This window comes from Salvelinus alpinus, chromosome 8 (genome assembly GCF_045679555.1).
Source record: "Salvelinus alpinus chromosome 8, SLU_Salpinus.1, whole genome shotgun sequence".
In the NCBI taxonomy this organism is placed as follows: domain Eukaryota; kingdom Metazoa; phylum Chordata; class Actinopteri; order Salmoniformes; family Salmonidae; genus Salvelinus; species Salvelinus alpinus.
Window position 1 is genome coordinate 37,449,576 of NC_092093.1, and position 19,210 is coordinate 37,468,785.

The following is a 19,210-nucleotide window of genomic DNA, read 5'->3' on the forward strand; positions in this document are numbered from 1 at the left end:
AGCAACTGTGTTTTCAGATTTCTATGAAATATGATCTTTATTTACTTACAATATGATTGAAATTGTTCACCCCCCCCCAAAATGGTAATTAAGTATGTTTTAAAAAGCAGCTTTTCTGTGTTGGAATGGTGTGGGCGTACCTCAACAACAGAATGGTGTGGGCATATACCAGTCATTCAAAATATTTATGCAAGTAGACTGCTGATTGGCCAGCTCATCTTCCTCTAGAGCTCTTATTGGCCAGCTGGTCCTCCTCAATGAACATGACATCATGTTCTGTTTGATGAGGGGTTATTTGTAAGTGTTTTTTTTCTGCAATTTATGCTTTGGCCATAAATGTGTTTTGACCCCTTTCTGTGTTTGCAGACGTTGCCGCACAAGGGCAATGCTTGCAAGTTGATGGCAGAACACGGAGGAGTCCTTATAGGACACCGGCATAAAAAGCTAATGTATTATAATTGGATTTTAAGGCTCGTATGAATGTCCTGCTTAATATAATGTTTGGTCATTGAAAGTCAACTGCTTTATACTTTAAAAAAACACTTCAACCTGTAAAATGTCTCTTTTGCTAGCTTTTGCTACAGCCTATTTTCAATGAGCATTAGCATTCTAGCTAACAACTGCTGCATCCCACATTTATATTTTTGAAAAGATCACAACCAAATATAATCTTAACGACTGTTCAAGAAAGAATCAAAACATTGTAAGCGTATGAGAACCCTAAAAAGGTATTTTGTTTAGAAGTAATACCCTAGATTTACGTTTGTATGTTGAATGGGCGCAGATGGTGATGGCTTTGTTACTGCAGCCAAGAGTTGCACACATCTCTGCGTGACGTCAGTGTGTTGTGTACTGGTACGGGGTCTATAGGACGAGTCAACATTATTTGGATGTGAGTTAACAGAATATGACCTTTTTTAAAAGTGAGATTTTCAATGGGCAGTTACTTTAACCCCTTAGTCGATTGACGCACATGATACAACATCCCCATCAATATCCATTAGTTTAAGCTAGAGATATCTGCCGATATCGCACTTCTGCATCTTTAGTGAAAGGTGGCAGAGCTAGAGCGGTGTTTGTCAGTCCGTGAGACATCCCGAAAATCGGTCTTCTCGCGAAAACGCCTGTAGCGTCCGAACAGTAGCTTTTGCTCTATGACCCCCGCGAGTGCCACAGGACTCATCTGAAGGTAACCGGTACCGGTTTAATAAAATCTATGCTAGTATAGAGGTAGTTTTGTACCTACCCAAGAAAAGGAGTTAAATATGTGTAAATTAAACAACAAATATATATCCTAGAAATAATACACTCAAAATCTTGTTTTTTAAATGATTTTTTAAACCTTTTTTTGTTGACATTTTATGAATGTTATTCAATGCATTTCAATGGGATTTGATACTAAAGGCCAAATTGAATATTTTATCAATTGAATCAATAAAGGGGTTTTAAAATGCTAAATGATCCATGGTATGACCACCCCTCACCTAGAGAAGCATCACCCAGCAGACAATTAGGGGTCTCTCAGACCCAGTGGGTATTATGCGTAGCCAGGCCACCAGCTCCACCACCTCCTGTCTTGACATATAGGATTCATGTCATGCATGTAACAAGATAGTTAGAAAGTGACAGGGTTATTGGACCGCCTCATTTGCGTTTTGTTGAATAGAATTGTGTGTGCGCACACACCAAGTGTAGTGACAGATGGGCACTTTGCTTTATTGACATGTGCAGTGTCTTTCTCTCTTCTCCCACAGGTGTCCACTGCACACACGGCTTCAACCGGACAGGCTTTCTGATCTGTGCTTACCTGGTGGAGAAGTTGGACTGGAGGTAAGGCCTAGCCATCCCGATCAATCAACACCTCACAGAACTGTGTTTATCACACATGACTTCTGTGTGTGTGTATCTCACTGCCAAATCACATGTTCACGTATTCCAACATTGACCACACAACCAACACAATTCCCAGAGTGGTTTGGCTTGCATCACTTCTGTGTGTTCAGGATGGACCCCTGCAGTCCCCTTAGGGGTGGAGCCACGTTGCTGTGGAAGCAGACTTAAGCCTTGTGGTTGACCGGGTTGGGTTCTATTACAACTATTTCTAACTGTACAAACCATATGATGAGCGCCAATACAAAACCGACCACTTCATTGAAACACCTCTGCAATAAAAGTCTCTGGGTTCTATATACAGTACCAGTCAAAAGTTAGGACACGCTGACTCATTCAGGGGTTTTCTTTATTTAAAACAAATGTCTACATTGTAGAATAATAGTGAAGACATCCAAACTATGAAATAACACATGGAATCATGTAGTAACCAAAAGAGTGTTCAACAAATGAAAATATATTTTAGATTCCACAAAGTAGCCACCACTTGCCTTAATGACAGCTTGACTGTGTCCCAAATGTAATGTCACGAGGAGGGATGCTGTCAGTGTCAATAAAGTTGCGCTTGGGGAAAGACAGAGGCTCCCAGGCTGGTGGTGGAGAGTCAACTCCACACCTGACTCCAGAGGTGCTGAATCATTTACCCCAGCGGAAAAGAAAGGCAGGGGATGATTGTGTCTTTAGGCAGGAAGAGAATGTGTATTTGTAAATGGGTCTAGGAAAGGTTAGCGGAATCTGTAAATTCCCTTGGGCTCAGTGTTGGAGGTATAGGCAGGATGAGGATGAACAACCTCCTCATTCTCCCCCTCCCCCCCATTTCCTCTGGTTAAATAATCCCACAGTACACACAGACAGAGTCTGAGATGTGCATCAGTTCTCGTTCTGGATGACAATATCACATGTGGTTGATATTTCCTTTCTCACACTGTCAGCCACAGAATCAGTCAGCAGACATACAATAACTACTCTGCTACTTAGCAGCGATCTGATCAGATACGTTTGTTGAAGGATGTTTGACAGGGTCGGCCATTGGTCAAATAGGACTGTTGAGCTGAGATGTCTAGTACGCTGATGGCTCATTGACGTCCTGTCTCTAAGGAGGTCTGCTGTGAGGCTGGAGGGCCTGACTCATGTTTTTTTTTGGGGGGGTGAACTATTGTTTTTATTGGATCAAGGTGATGTGGTGGCAACCAGCGCTGAACAATACGGTTTTTGGCAGCTGTCAGCGCAGCCAGCCAAATCTTGCACTGGTTTTCGTTCAGCTGCATAACACAGGGCTCTACGGTGCGACCATTTTACTTGCATATGCGTCTAAATGTTTTGCTGTGCGACCTGAAATATTAATTTAGGAGCATTAGTGCGCCTAGAAAAATTAAGCGTTCTAACTTTAATACCTCAAATATTTTTCTACTTAGGCGCCCACGTGCTCCTTTAAAAAAAGGTCAGCGTAGAGCCCTGTACCTGAATCATCATTAAGTAGAAGAGGAATTGGTTCAAGGGGCACAGTTTTCTCAATCATGTCAGACAGAATAGGTTACACTTTCCAAATCTCATGACAATCCAGGGCCCGACTGATGTTCTGTTGTGTTCCTCTGTGTGTCTCTTGATGTGGGTCAGTGTCGAGGCGGCGGTGGCTGCGTTCGCCCAGGCCCGCGCCCCTGGGATCTACAAAGGCGACTACCTCAAGGAGCTCTTCCGTCGCTATGGAGACGTTGAAGACGCCCCCGCCGCACCCGTGCTGCCAGAGTGGTGCTTCGACGACGACGACGGCGACCAGGACGACGATGGCAACGTGATTGGCCAAGAGTCTCAGTCAGGCCCCTCCTCTGAGTCGGCGCCGGGGAAACGGAGGAAGGAGAGACTAAAATTTGTGAGACTCGGACTGACTGAGAAAAGAGAGGGCACTGGGGAAATGGGCTGTTTCCAAGTAGAGAGGCTGTGTCCCTAATGGTAAACTAACCCCTATATAGGAAATGCGTTGCCATTTGGGATGCAGTCTGAGAGGGACTGAGCACTGGGGAAATGGGCTGTAGCTTAGGAGCTGAGAGAGGATATCCATTGGTTCTGCTCCAGATGACACATCTGGTGTGACTGAGAGCCGTGTGGGACCCTCTGTGATATTGGCGCTCTCCAAATGTACAAATGCCTCTTAAGTAGGTGCAAGATGAGACTCCTCTGAAGTGATACAAGCGAGGGCAAATTTGCTTAAATCACCAGAAAGATATAAAAAAATACGGGGCCCTCATCTATTTTTCCATCTGCATCCCAAATGGCATCCTATTTAGTGAACTACTTTGGACCAGGGCACATAGAGCTCTGGTCAGAAGTAGTGCTCTATGTGCCCTGGTCCAAAGTAGTTCACTAAATAGGATGCCATTTGGGACATAGTCTCAGTCACAGACCCAATGAGTGCACCACACCATGGAATGATGTCATTAGATAACAGAAAATCTTCCCCAAATGTAGTTTCTGGGCTGTTTCCCTGAACTGTTAGGATTGTGTGTTTTGAATAGGATGTCAATGTATATATTTTTTTCTTCTGTCCAAGTCCCAACCTGTTTGTCGTGCTCTCTCTTTCTCAGGGTGCTATATTCGTGGAGGGGGTCACAGTGAAAGGCGTCACACAGCTCACCACACAACCTAAACTGGCCGAGATCCAACGGAAGTGTCAGGAGTTTGCAGAATGGGAAAAGTGAGGATTCTTTCTCTCTACTGTTCTCTTTCTCAGTCTCTCTCTCTTTGTCATATATACCCTTCTGGTAGCACTGTGTGTGTGTGACTCATTCTTACTGTTAAAGGCGTCCGCATGCTTCCCATCCGAAACAGTTTCTACATATTTTTTGGTGTATTTTTTATTTTTTTACCCCCTTTTTCTCCCGAATTTCATGGTATCCAATTGGTAGTTAGTCTTGTCCCATCGCTCAACTCCCGTACGGACTCGGGAGAGGCAAAGGTCGAGAGCCGTGCGTCCTCCGAAACACAACCCAACCAAGCCACACTGCTTGTTGACACAATGCCCACTTAACCCGGAAGGCAGCCGCCCCAATGTGTCGGAGGAAACACCGTACACCTGGCGACCGTGTCAGCTTGCACTGCGCCCGGGCCGCCACAGGAGTCGCTAGAGCGCGATGGGACAAGGACATCCCGGCCGGCCAAACCCTCCCATAACCCGGACGCTGCTGGGCCAATTGTGCGCCACCCCATGTGTCTCCCGGTTGCGGCCGGCTGCGACAGACCCTGGACACAAACCAATTTGTGACGTTTTGGTCTTCGGCAAGGTTTTTTTTCGGCTGTTCGTGCACTCGCCATTTTTTCTTGTGACATGCCGAAGGTTGGTAGCCGAAGTCTATGGCCCTTCTTTGGTGATTGGTCAAAGGTAAGGATTCTTCAGTTAAGTGTTTGTCATTCAACGAGAGACTCGTTTTCATTCAATTGAGAATTACTGGACCAAACATCTTAGCTGGAAGTAAAATTGCGCGGCAAAGACCTCGGAACAAAATAACTCAAGAAATCATATATTTTTAAAAATCTTAGATGAATTCTGAATTTTTTGATGAAGTGTACACTGGCTAGGGCGTCTCAAGAGGGCGAGAGTACTATTGCCCCATTTTGTCTCGTTTTTCAAGCTAAGGTCTTAAGGGAGTATGCGAGGCACAGACATTCACTTCGCCAAGCTGAGTTCTGCTAGGAGCAAACCGAACCTAGTATGCAGACGCCTTATACAAGGGTAGGAAATTACTGTTCTGCCGTAGGTGTCTTTTTTTTTTCTTTACTAGCGATATGGAGGAATTGTGGTGTTTCAGCTCTACAGCCTCATGTCTCATATAAGAGAGGAGTTTCATGTAAGAGTTTTATAAAGCCGTCTAAATTTCTAATCCCTGATGTTCTCACCAGGACATTGTTGATAAAAATAATATTCTATGTGTATTCTAGGTCCGGGTTTCCAGGTGCTCAGCCCGTGTCCATGGACAGGCGGAACCTTCGCTTTCTGGAACAGAATCCCTACAAGGTCAGCTGGAAGGCCGACGGCACACGGTGAGTCCCTCGTCTTTTGGTGTCCTCTCTCCTTCCTATATGACCACAAAGGGCTCACAACAGGTTGGTTAACACACTTATAGAATTCCCATCCAACTGTGCCTCACTGGAGGACTTGAATATGAATCAACTTGTGCAGTGGATTTGGCAATTTAGCTGTTTTCTCTCCTTTCCCTGGTATTTAGCTTCCAGTCTTCACTGACAATATGCAGGAATATAATGGTGAGCAGCACATGCCTTTTTATATGGCAGTATCTGACTGTGCACTCAGTACTGATCCCCTGGCTTCATTTATCATTCATTTTCCTGGCCTTTTAGTCAGGACTGTGAGCAGAATACTAACATTGTTCCCGTACACTGCAAATATGGATTTTAATCGTCTTCGATTAGCCCAGCGTGACTTGAGTGGCAGCGCTACTCGTTTTGTGTGGAGGTTGGCTTTAATTGCAGATTGGCTGGACAGAGGCAGCCACAGGAGTAGCCAGGGGCTGTGGCTGTCTCCCACAAATCTTCTTCCCACTGGAATAAGACTTCCAACAGACCAACACAGGTCATCTGTCCAATCACTTTTCAGTGTGAATTGTTTTGCCTTCCCATACCCTGGAGGCCAGCGTCCTGTCCAGGGGCTGTACTTGTTTTTAGTATTCTGGCGGCCTGTGCTGAAACACTTTCTCTCTTGATACGCTGGTGAATATTTCATGAAGCAATGCAGTCAATTTGAGAAATCTGACATATCAGTGCTTTCATTTCCTGAGGGAGTGAGGCGAGTGGTCAGTGGAGACCTGGCACCCATCCAAGAAGGAACTACCATGTCCACCCAGCTTTCTTCAGCTACCAACCCTTGGTCAATGTCACTAATGGGGGTCCTTGGCGCTCTGGGTCTTTTCGAAGAAAGGCCCCAGATGCTCCTACTTATATAAGTGAGAAGAATCAGGCCTACCTCAATCATTTAGGGGCAATTCCCTTAGTCGGTACAGAGGCGGTCCATAGGCTGATGGCAGGCCGTGCTTAGAGCAGATTTAGGTTTTCCAGAGCCGAGATGGGTTTCCCATCTAAAACTCCTTGTCTGTGTCCCAAATGGCACACTATTCCCTACATAGTGTGCTACTTTTGACCAGGGCCCATAGGGCTAGTGAATTATATAGGGAATAGGGTGCCATTTGGGACGCATCCCCATGTGGTGTTCAGATAAATGAGAGTAGCTTGTTTTCTCCTGAGAGCCCAGCCAGGCCTTCTTATTCACTTTGCAACGGCTCGCCTGTGGTGGAACCACTGCCTTCCCGCCCACTGCCTCCCCGTCCACTGCCTGCTTGCCTTTCAGATTTCCTCCAACCACTTCTTACAATGTTCCTTCATCTTATTGGCACTTTAATCCATCTCCAATCGCTTATTGTACAGGAGATGAAACATGCTCACTCTATGGCTTTTTGCTTATTTGTTTCCCCTGGCCTGCATTCCAAAGTACATTATGAATGAGCCCTTGTGGATTGGAAGCCATGGTAAATGTTCAAATTGTTGCTCTAGTTTTTGTTGTTGTTGTAATATCAGTTGGGATTGAGTCGTGCCAGTTCATTCATGCACGACTGAGTAGCGGCATCATGAACAGGTCCCAGTCGTTGTTTAAATGCCCAGTTGGAAGGGAAGCAAAAATAATGACAGTGAAAGTAGTGGGAAGTCATTGAATAAATGCAAGTCTGTCAGAAACTGACGTTGATCTGTCCTTTGCTGGAGCAAATTGAGCCCTTCACACCAGATAAAGATGTCTTATCACACAATGCACAGTACTGCTCCATCAGTACACCAATAACAGGGCTTAGAGATATCGAAGCAATGATACTTTACTTCCTGAGATTTGCCTTCGGGGATTGCTTTCTGGCTGATGCAGCTGTCTACCTTTTTACGTTTACTTAACCTTTTAACATGCGGTCTGGTATCTATCCAGGTTACAGCTCAATGCTACAAGCAGTCTATGAGACTCCATTCTCCCCATCCCTCAGAGCTTCTCATCACTCAGCAAGAGACCTCTTACCTTAGGTGTATTCATTAGTCGGAAATCTGTTGCTTAACCGTTTGCTGTAGGGAGCAAACGGAATGAAACTGAGAGGGACCTACCTGAATTTTGTCCAATAAACTCTTGTTTTTGTTGCAAAAAAAATCTGTTTGAAGTAAACGGATGGAATCAGACGAATGAATACACCCCTTGACATCTCTTACAGAAGGTGTAGGCAACCCTGGTCCTGGAGTACCGCAGGCCCTTCATATTTTTGATTTAACTGACCTGGAAGACCAAGTGTGTTGAATTTAGGCAATCACTTAACTGATCAATTGACCAGGTGTGGTGCCCACGTTGGAACATAATCCTTTAGTACCTGTGGTACTCCAAGACCAGGTTTGCCTACCCCTGTCTTACAGTAACTGTCCAGTGAAAATATGGTATACAGTACCAGTCAAAAGTTTGGACACATACAGTGGGGCAAAAAAGTATTTAGTCAGCCACCAATTGTGCAAGTTCTCCCACTTAAAAAGATGAGAGAGGCCTGTAATTTTCATCATAGGTACACTTCAACTATGACAGACAAAATGAGAATTTTCTTTCCAGAAAATCACATTAGGACTTTTAATTTATTTATTTGCAAATTATGGTGGAAAATACGTTTTTTGGGTTACTACATGATTCCATATGTGTTATTTCATCGTTTTGATATTTTCTCTATTATTCTACAATGTTGAAAATATAAAAAATAAAGAAGAACCCTTGATTGAGTAGGTCAAATTTTGACTGGTACTGTATATATATTTTTTAAACCTCATTCTGTTACTCATACCCAAATTATGTTGTTGACCCATCCTTTACTTGTAGGTGTAGAAAAAAGCATTAATTTTAAGAAAACACTCAGTAAAACCCCACCTCAAACTTGATTTGGAAACAAAACCTTTGCTTTAAACATCGTGTCATCCAGCAGCTTTTTCCTTTTTCTCCCCCAAATTCTCTGGTGGGGAGAAGGAGACTAGGAAGGGCTCAGGATTGAGCCCACACTGCACAAGCTGGTTAGCAATCCACAGCTGGTGTTAGCAAAACGGACAAAGCCTATACAACTATCTCGCGAGTCACTTCCATTTCAAATGATGTGGTTTGTAGGAGACTGCCAGATCAGAGGCATTTAGGGTTGACTACGCGTTAAATTGATAGGTGCGTGAATTGGACCATATTGCTGTCCTGCCTGAGCATTTGAAATGTAACAAGTACTTTTGGGTGTAAGGGGAAAGGGTACGGGAGTGAAAATTACGTGGAGTAAAAGTTGTCAAATATAAATAAAGTGTAGATACTACTTAAATTATTTTACTTAGTTACTTTACACCACTGGTTTTGATGTACCTTTTGTTGCAACTACTGTTTTTGTGGGGGCAGGTCTCCAGATATTTTTTCACAAATGCATTTAAAAAAAAATGTTCTTCACAGTAGACAAACAGACTTACAAAAATAATAAGACAGCCAAACCCGTTCCTAAAAGTTCCACGACATGGTCTGCCACATGGCATAAGTAATAACTGTGTGCACTGCTTACCGTTTCAGGATTTTGCTCAAGAAATGTAATCAAACAGATTTGCTTATAATAGGCCCTGAAGCCTTCTGAAGTCTTCTGAAATATGCGGCTCTGTGTAATAGAGAGCTTAAATAATTCAAAATCGAAAGGAGTGAGTCATTTTATGGGGCATTCAAAGGAGCTAAACTCTGTACCTGTGCAGTTTTGGAGGGAATGGCATAGGGTTGAACACCCCCAGTAACCCAATAGGAGCTCATCATTAGCAACTCGGAAGAGTCTCACCGCAAGCTGCATGGCCAATATCAAAAGCAGAACCCTGCTGCAAAAAAGCTCAACTTCCGCACAGAAAAACTCACCTGGTGACGTCCTACTCGGCGTCTTCTTAAGTTTACGTTCCCTCTAGCACCCACCAACCTTCCTCCTTTCGTTTTGACAGCTTTTAGAGACGAGAATACATCAGTTAGGTTATGCTCCTCTGCCTCAGCTAAACTGACAATTTAATGGCTTAGTGGGTTTTTCAGACTTTTCTTCATATTTTCTTCCAGTGTGCTAAGCTGACAACAGTAATGCCTTAGTCATTGTTCCTTTAGGCCTACATCTTATTATTCTATTTATATTCAGGTAGTGTGGAAGGTTCACACTGAGTTGAATGTCTGACATTGGTTTGGGATGCGTGCAGAGCATATGGGATTATTCAGCATTTTATTTATTTTTTTGGTGGATATTTGCATGATTAGCTGTGTCTCTTCTTCGGCGGCGGTAGAGCTCAGGTAATGAGTACCGCTGCTCTTGTCACTGGAGGATGGTTGACATTTTAAGGTCTCACGATGATGAAATGAAATTGCGCCTATTTTGTCAATCGGGGACATTTTTGTTTCCGGCAGATCGTGTCCGGATATCTTCTTCTATTGTTTGTGGGGATGAAAAATAGGGCCCATTTGGAAGCCCACTAAGTGGTCATTTGCAATTTCACAACATTTTCAGGGCCATTCATATAGCTAGAAGTCGTAAAACCTCCATTTGTAGCAAGGTCTTTTTTTCCGAAATGTGTGAGGTTGTTGTCAGATAAGGGGAATATTTATTTCAGAGACATGCTTTGCTGGTTTTCCTGTGTTTTTGTTTGTAGGTATTCTTTACCTCACACAGTTTAATATAATATTAATAATATATATGCTGTTTAGCAGACACTTTTATCCAAAACGACTTATGGTAATGCTTACATTTTCACATTGGTGACCCCATAACCTTGATTTTGAAGCCCCAACCTCCATCAACTGAGCCACAGGACCACCAGTTTGATGTGTTTGCCTGTTTAGCAAATAACCAAAGTTCAATATGTGAATTGTGTGTCTGTCAGATGCGATAAACACGCAGGTGCTGAATAAAGAGCATTGATGATATTGATACACCCACTCCTCCCTGGACCTGGTTAAACGTCCTCTCTAATTAATGATGGTGATGTTTAGCTACATAAAGCCTGAAAAGCAGCACCTCTCTGATCGCCTCCTCTCTCAGGATGCTTCCCAGATGACGTCCTATTCTCGATATAGTGCACTTCTTTTGACCAGAGCCCTATGGGCCCTGGTCAAAATGGTGCACGATAAAGGGAAAAGGGTGTCATTTGGGACAGACGGACGCACCCTGGGTCAATTGTTTGTGTGTTGGCGTTGGAGGCGTTCGCTGAGCTGCATATGCTCCCGCTATGCATATGCTATGATGATGAGATTAGCTTTTAATCTCCACCACCTTCGGCCGTAATTAATCACCAGAACTGTTTCGTAATAATTAAGTGTTCACATTACTGAAATATGAGCCCTCAATGCCAGAAGCAGTTAGAGCTGGGAAATTATTGCCACATGTTGGCGATACGATTTAATTGGAATTTCAAGGATGCTAACGCATATTTCTTCAGGAAGGAGATTTACTGATTGATTGCCAAGGTGCAGTTTGATCTTAATTTATCTTCACCAGGCCCCTCGCGGATTATGCAAAGAATTCGTGACTCTTATCTCAGTCGTTACACATCCCGCATGCCGCCTGGCAGGGCACATTTTAACTGTTGTATTGGAAATGTGTCTCTGGACTCAAGCTGGTCCTGCAAGATTGGTCAGCAGGAGTGACAGACCGCTGAGGGGGGTCTGAGTAGTTTAGGACGTAGGGGTCTTGGTGGAGGGGGGGGCTCTCCTGGCTGTCAGCGATGGTTTGATCCTTGTCCTGATCCAAGGGTTGGAGAAGAGGGAGAGTGACACTAATCAATGTGGTCCCTGGGTCTCCATTATCTCAGCCCAACAGTGGAGAAGAGCTTAACTCCTCCTTCCTCGCACCCCCTTCTCTACCCTAGCCGCAGTCATTTTCTCAAAATGAGTAATCAATAGGACTGATGGTGTTTAATAAAAAAGAAAGAACTGATGGTGTAAGAGGTGTTGGATTAGATTGCATCTCTAGGCTTGCTATTGAAGGAGACTTAGACACTGGTTGTTTATCTAATGTTGGCAGTTATTATGCCATGCCTCTCACCAACTTTTTATTGTGTTGATCTGCCAGATTTTCAATATTCAGATGTAGGATCTTAATTTGAAATGTGAAGCTAGAATCCTTAATAGAAACAATAACAAAGCGCTCACCCCATTTTCAGTTTTGGTAAAAAGCCTGTCCCCGACCAAAAAATTATATTGGTCGACCAAGAGTCATCTTTTAAATGTGTATTTTTCCATATATAGACACATCCCATGTGTTTTAATCAAATCAACTATATTCACTGAGCTTGTCTGAAGCTTTTAAGAGAACTGTTTGATTTAAATAATTAAGACACACACACACAAGCGACTAGAGAGAGTCTGACCGCAATTGATTTGATTGTGCCGGGGCTGGCTCAGACTAGCTGCGCTGTGTAAAAAAGAAAAAAGTTACAGCGAGTGACTGTGACTAGCACCAGTTCACTCTCTCCTCCCTGCTGCACAGAACATCAACAGTGTTTATTGCGCTGTCTGTGTTGCTGAAGCTGCAACATACTTAGACATTTCTGACTAAAAAATTGTTACCGAAATCCCTCATTTTGTTTAGGAAAAACATTCCCTCAACCGTTGCTCTCTTTACGTGACACATGTATGCATCGCATGCACGTGACCAATATGGCCTGACCTATGGCACATCATAATCACATCAATATATTGGTTATAACAAACTCTGAACACCGTAACACTTGTGACAGCAAAATGGATGCAGAGGACGTGACAAATGAACTCGGTTGCACAGGAAGTAAAGGGGAAGTCGGATGTGTGGAATACATTTGACTAGTTGTGGGAAATACCGGAGATCAAGAAAAAGAAGGTAAGGGGCAAGCTCTGCGAGCATATTATGTGTGCCGAACAGGTGCTGTTAGATTACAATATCATTTTTCTGACCATTTGGAACAATGTGAGTAACACTAAATAAATGATAGCGTACCAGAGAGTGTTGTAAAGTTATTTTGTAAAGCCTTTATTACAGCAGACCAAAAACGGTCACATTCATTCGTGAATGCAATTTCTGAAATGGAACAGTTTAGGCCCATTGTTTACGCAATTTTTTTTAATGGTCGCTTTGTCCTTTTATTTTAAACTAAAATGCTTGATTTGCATTTCAAATCATGAATGACTCCTATGCTGTGATGACATGAACAAATCAATTGTTGATTGATACAGTAGCATCATAATTATATATATATATATATATATATATATATATATATATATATATATATATATATATACACACACATAGTGTACGTTCGGAAAGTATTCAGACCCCTTGACGTTTTCAGCATTTACATCCTTATTCTAAAATCGAAGTTTTTTCCCCCCTCATCAATCTACACACAATACCCCATAATGACAAAGCAAAAACGGGTCATTAGAATTTTTGGCAAATCTATAAAAAATGAAAAACTTTGACATTTACATAAGTATTCAGACCCTTCACTGAGTACTTTGGCGAAGCACCTTTGACAGCGATTACAGCCTCAAGTCTTCTTGGGTATGACGCTACAAGCTTGGCACAGCTGTATTTGGGGAGTTTCTCCCATTTCTTTTCTGCAGATCCTCTCAAGCTATGTCAGGTTGGATGGGGAGCATCGCTGCACTGGTATTTTCAGGTCTCTTCAGAGATGTTTGATCGGGTTCAAGTCCGGGCCCTGGCTGGGCCACTCAAGGACATTGAGAGACTTATCCCGAAGCCACTCCTGCGTTGTCTTGGCTGTGGGCTTTGGGTTGTTGTCCTGTTGGAAGGTGAACCTTCGCTCCAGTCCCGGCCGTTGAAAAACATCCCCACAGTATGATGCTGCCACCACCATGCTTCACCGTAAGGATGGTACCAGGTTTCCTCCAGACGTGACCTTAGCATTCAGGCCAAAGAATTCAATCTTGGTTTCATCAGACCAGAGAATCTTGTTTCTTATGGTCTAAGAGTCCTTTAGGTGCCATTTTGGGAAACTCCAAGCGAGCTGTCATGTACCTATTGATGAGGAGTCCCCATTACCATAAAGGACTGATTGGTGTAGTGCTGCAGAGATGGTTGTCCTTCTGGAAGGTTCTCCCATCTCCACAGAGGAGCTCTGAAGCTCTGTCAGAGTGCTTGATCCTATACATCTAAGCTAGTTATCGTCATGTTTCAGAACCTTTCTACACTCGTCCACCACTGCAGGTATTAGTAGGGCCCTATAAAATTTGCGCTACAGAAGGAATCCAGACATTAAAACGTAATTCAACAATATTCAGATGTAATGAATTTATAATCTTGTAATTTGTCCAAGATTATCATTAGACATTAATAAAATGCATCAGTGATTTAGGTATTTTAGGTAAACCTTCTGAAGAGCCAACGGCACAGGAAATGCCCCTGTCTGTGTGTTCGCTTTTGTCTTCCGCTGTGTAGCAGTCATCGATGATGCCAATGACAAATGTCTTCTGGTCAATGGAAAAGCTTTCCCTAAAACCTTCTTTAATGAAGTGTGAACTACAGTAGAAAGTATTCTGCCTACCTGGCTGAATGATATCAATCCAGTGGCGATTTGTTTAGTAAATCTCTGCAATAACTTGCGCTACAAAAACACTGCTAACCAAGTCTCTTGCTGGTGCACACTTGATTTAAAGGATATCTACACAAAACAAGGACTTTTCACAGACCTCAAAAGTGGTCTCCCGGTGTAGTTTAAAGGGTAGGTAGCATAAATGTAACCACATTTTAACTTCTTATGGCAGCAATCCCGTTAACGGGATCGATATGACAACAGCCAGTGAAAGTGCAGGGCGCCAAATTCAAACAACAGAAATTAAAATAATTAAAATGCCTCAAACATACAAGTATCTTATACCATTTTAAAGGTAATCTTGTTGTTAATCCTACCACAGTGTCCGATTTTCAAAAAGGCTTTACAGCGAAAGCACCACAAACGATTAAGTTAGGTTAGCCAAATCAAATCAAGTTAGCCAAATCACAGAAAAACACAGCCATTTTTTCAGCCAAAGACAGGAGTCACAAAAAGCAGAAATAGAGATAAAATGAATCACTAACCTTTGATCTTCAACAGATGACACTCATAGGACTTCGTGTTACACAATACATGTATGTTTTGTTCGGTAAAGTTCATATTTATATCAAAAAATCTCAGTATACATTGGCGCGTTATGTTCAGTAGTTCCAAAAACATCCGGTGAGAACATCCGGTGAGAGCCACATCAATTTCCAGAAATACTCATAATAAACGTTGATCAAAGATCAAGTGTTATACATGGAATTTTAGATCCACTTCTCCTTAATGCAACCGCTGTGTCAGATTTCAAAAAAGCTTTACGGAAAAAGCAAACCATGCAATAATCTGAGGTCGGCGCTCAGAGCCCAATCAAGACAAAAATATATCCGCCATATTGTGCAGTCAACAGAAGTCAGAAATAACATTATAAATATTCACTTACCTTTGATGATCTTCATCAGCATGCACTCCCAGGAATCCCAGTTCCACAATAAATATTTGATTTGTTCGGTAATGTCCATCATTTATGTCCAAATAGCTACTTTTGTTAGCGCGTTTGGTAAACAAATCCAAAGTCACAAAGCGTGTTCACTAAAAGCAGACAAAATGTCAAAAAGTTCCGTTACAGTCAGTAGAAACATGTCAAACGATGTATGGAATCAATCTTTAGGGTGTTTTTAACATGAATCTTCAATAATGTTCCAACCTGAGAATTCCTTTGTCTTCAGAAATGCGATAGAACAGAGCTCGCTCTCACATGAACGCGCATGGTCAGCGCATGTTCAGCTCATGGTAGACCTTAGACTTTAGACCTTAGACTCAATCCCCTCTCATTCGGCCCCACTTCACAGTAGAAGCATCAGACAAGGTTCTAAAGACTGTTGACATCTAGTGGAAGCCTTAGGAAGTGCAACATGACCAATATCCCACTATCTTCAATAGGGGCTGAGTTGAAAATCGACCAACCTCAGATTTCCCACTTCCTGGTTGGATTTTTCTCAGGTTTTTGCCTGCCATATGAGTTCTGTTATACTCACAGACATCATTCAAACAGTTTTAGAAACTTCAGAGTGTTTTCTATACAACTAGACTAATAATATGCATATATTAGCAACTGGGACTGAGTAGCAGGCCGTTTACTCTGGGCACCTTATTCATCCAAGCTACTCAATACTGCCCCCAGCCATAAGAAGTTTTAACATATGGATTTGAATTAGAATACGCATGAAATGTACCAAGAGTTGATATTTGCATTGGGCTGGCCCAAGCTTATGGTTTGTGCAACATTGTAATCTATGCTTAAGACCAACGCCTGGCTGTGGCTGTGTAAGAAGAGCACCTGTATTTCTCACAGAATAGCAGCTGTTAATAGCAGCTCTGCCTTGTCTGCCAGTAGACTCTGCTGCTCACTATTGATGTGCAAAGCTGCTTGGTCTGATCTGAGGGTCACCGGGGGGGGGAGAGCTGCTGTCGCTCAGGCCTCCGTCGAAACAATGGCCGTTTGTGCATCATTAGGATCAAAGCACTGGAGAAATAAACCAGGGGGAAAAACTGCCTTACATAACCTCACTGGAGGACTGGGGCTGCAGGTGGAGAGGGATTTCTGCCAGTATGGATAATAGGTCATTTTGAATTGTAGTAGGGCCTACATTTTGGGGATCCATGATAGTTTGGCACCGGGTATACAGTGTCATTATGATGGCTTGAAAGAGGGAGAGAGAGAGTGGTGGTGTGGGGTGGTTTATCCTTGACTGATGAGGAAGGGCCCTTCAGAGAGTGACAGCAGAGACATGGCTAACTGGCCAATTTTGATGGCAGGGGGACCACTTTGGCCCTGCAATAAATGTGTTTTTTTCCCTCTGTGCGTGTCATCTGCCCACTTCCAAAATATAGCTACACTCAATCTTTTGTTGGTTTTCCAAGAAGATCGGCCCAATTCAGAGAGAATATAGGGGTGGTGTCGTTTTGAAATTGTACTCGTGCTGGAGAGATTGTCTCGACTCCTCAAACTTCATGTTTTCTGAAGCCATTGTATGCAAGGCCAGGCAGAGCTGCATTAAAATCAAATGAGTGATTTTCAGTTCACCATAGGGTTCTTTGTCACCTCCCTGACCAAGGCCCTACTCCCCCAATTGCTCAGTTTGGCCGGGCGGCCAGCTCTAGGAAGAGTCTTGGTGGTTCCAAACTTTTCCATTCAAGAATAATCAAAGCCACTGTGTTCTTGGGGACCCTCAATGCTGCAGAAATGTTATGGTACCCTTCCCCAGATCTGTTCCTTGACACAATCCTGTCTCAGAGCTCTATGGACAATTCCTTCGACCTCATGGCTTTGTTTTTGCTCTGACATGTACTGTCAACTGTGGGACCTTATATAGACAGGTGTGTGCCTTTCCAAATCATGTCCAATCAATTGAATTTACCACAGCTGGACTCCAAGTTGTAGATTCATCTCAGGGATGATCAAAGGAAACAGGATGCACCTGAGCTAAATTTTGAGTCTCATAGCAAAGGGTCTGAATACTTATGTAAATAAGGTATTTTGAATACATTTGCTAAAATTTATAACCTGTTTTCGCTTTGTTATTATGGGGTATTGTGTGTAGATTGAGGATGCACCTGTACACACTGCCCTATCCCATCTGGACAACAGTAATACAGTTGAAGACGGAAGTTTACATACACCGTAGCCAAATACATTTAAACTCAGTTTTTCACAATTCCTGACATTTTATCCTAGTAAAAATTCCCTGTCTTAGGTCAGTTAGGATCACCACTTTATTTTAAGAATGTGAAATGGCAGAATAATAATAGTGATTTTATTTCAGCTTTTATTTCTTTCATCACGTTCCCAGTGGGTCAGAAGTTTACATACACTCAATTAGTATTTGGTAGCATTGCATTTAAATTGTATTACTTGGGTCAAATGTTTCGGGTAGGCTTCCACAAGCTTCCCACAATAAGTTGGGTGAATTTTGTCCCATTCCTCCTGACAGAGCTGGTGTAAGTGAGTCAGGTTTGTAGGCCTCCTTGCTCGCACACGCTTTTTCAGTTCTGCCCACAAATGTTCTATAGGTTTGAGGTCAGGGCTTTGTGATGGCCACTATAATATCTTGACTTTGTTGTCCTTCAGCTATTTTGCCATAACTTTGGAAGTATGCTTGGGGTCATTGTCCATTTGGAAGACCTATTTGCGACCAAGCTTTAACTTCCTGACTGATGTCTTGATGTTTCTTCAAAATATCCACATAATTTTCCTGCCTCATGGTGCCATCTATTTTGTGAAGTGCACCAGTCCCTCCTGCAGCAAAGCACCCCCACAACATGATGCTGCCACCCCCGTGCTTCACGGTTGGGATGGTGTTCTTCAGCTTGCAAGCCTCCCCTTTTTCTCCTCCAAACATAACGATGGTCATTATGGCCAAACAGTTCTATTTTTGTTTCATCAGACCAGAGGACATTTCTCCAAAAAGTACGATCTTTGTCCCCATGTGCTGTTGCAAACTGTATTCTGGGGTTTTTATAGCGGTTTTTGAGAAGTAACTTATTCCTTGCTGAGCGACCTTTCAGGTTATGTCGATATAGGACTCATTTTTACTGTGGATATACCCACGGCTCCAACGCAATCAAGTTTGCAGACGACACAACAGTAGTATTCCTGATTACCAACAATGATGAGCACCTACAGGGAGGAGGTGAAGGCCCTGGCGGAGTGGTGCCAGGAAAATAACTTCTCCCTCAACGTCAACAAAATGATGGAGCTGATCATGGACTTCAGGAAACAGCAGATGGAGCATACCCCTATCCACATCCATGGGACCACAGTGGAGAAGACGAAAAGCTTCAAGTTCCTTGGCGTACACATCACTGACAATCTGAAATGGTCCACCCACACAGACAGTGTGGTCAAGAAGGCACAACCGCGCCTCTTCAACCTCAGGAGGCTGAAGAAATTTGGCTTGGCCACAAAGACCCTCACAAACTTTTACAGATACAGCCTGACAGGATGCTCTCAATTGTGTATCACTGCCTGGTACGGCATCTCCACCACCCGCAACCGCAGGGCTCTCCAGAGGGTGGTGCGGTCTGCACAACGCATCACCGGGGGCACACTGCATGCCCTCCCTCCAAGACACTTACAGCACCCGATGTCACAGGAAGGCCAAAAATATTGTCAAGGACAGCCACCACCCGAGCCACGGACTGTTCACCCCGCTACCATCCAGAAGGTGCA

General features: G+C 43.2%; 1 protein-coding gene across 1 annotated transcript in view; it reads left to right on the top strand.

Moving 5' to 3' along the window:
- Nucleotides 1-19,210, top strand: part of rngtt (RNA guanylyltransferase and 5'-phosphatase) — a 151,648-nt gene that overhangs the window by 6,342 nt on the left and 126,096 nt on the right. The window contains exons 6-9 of the mRNA XM_071412234.1: nucleotides 1,755-1,830; nucleotides 3,508-3,760; nucleotides 4,473-4,582; nucleotides 5,824-5,925. Of these exons, the coding sequence (XP_071268335.1) occupies nucleotides 1,755-1,830; nucleotides 3,508-3,760; nucleotides 4,473-4,582; nucleotides 5,824-5,925 (541 nt within the window). The remainder of the gene's footprint in view (nucleotides 1-1,754; nucleotides 1,831-3,507; nucleotides 3,761-4,472; nucleotides 4,583-5,823; nucleotides 5,926-19,210) is intronic.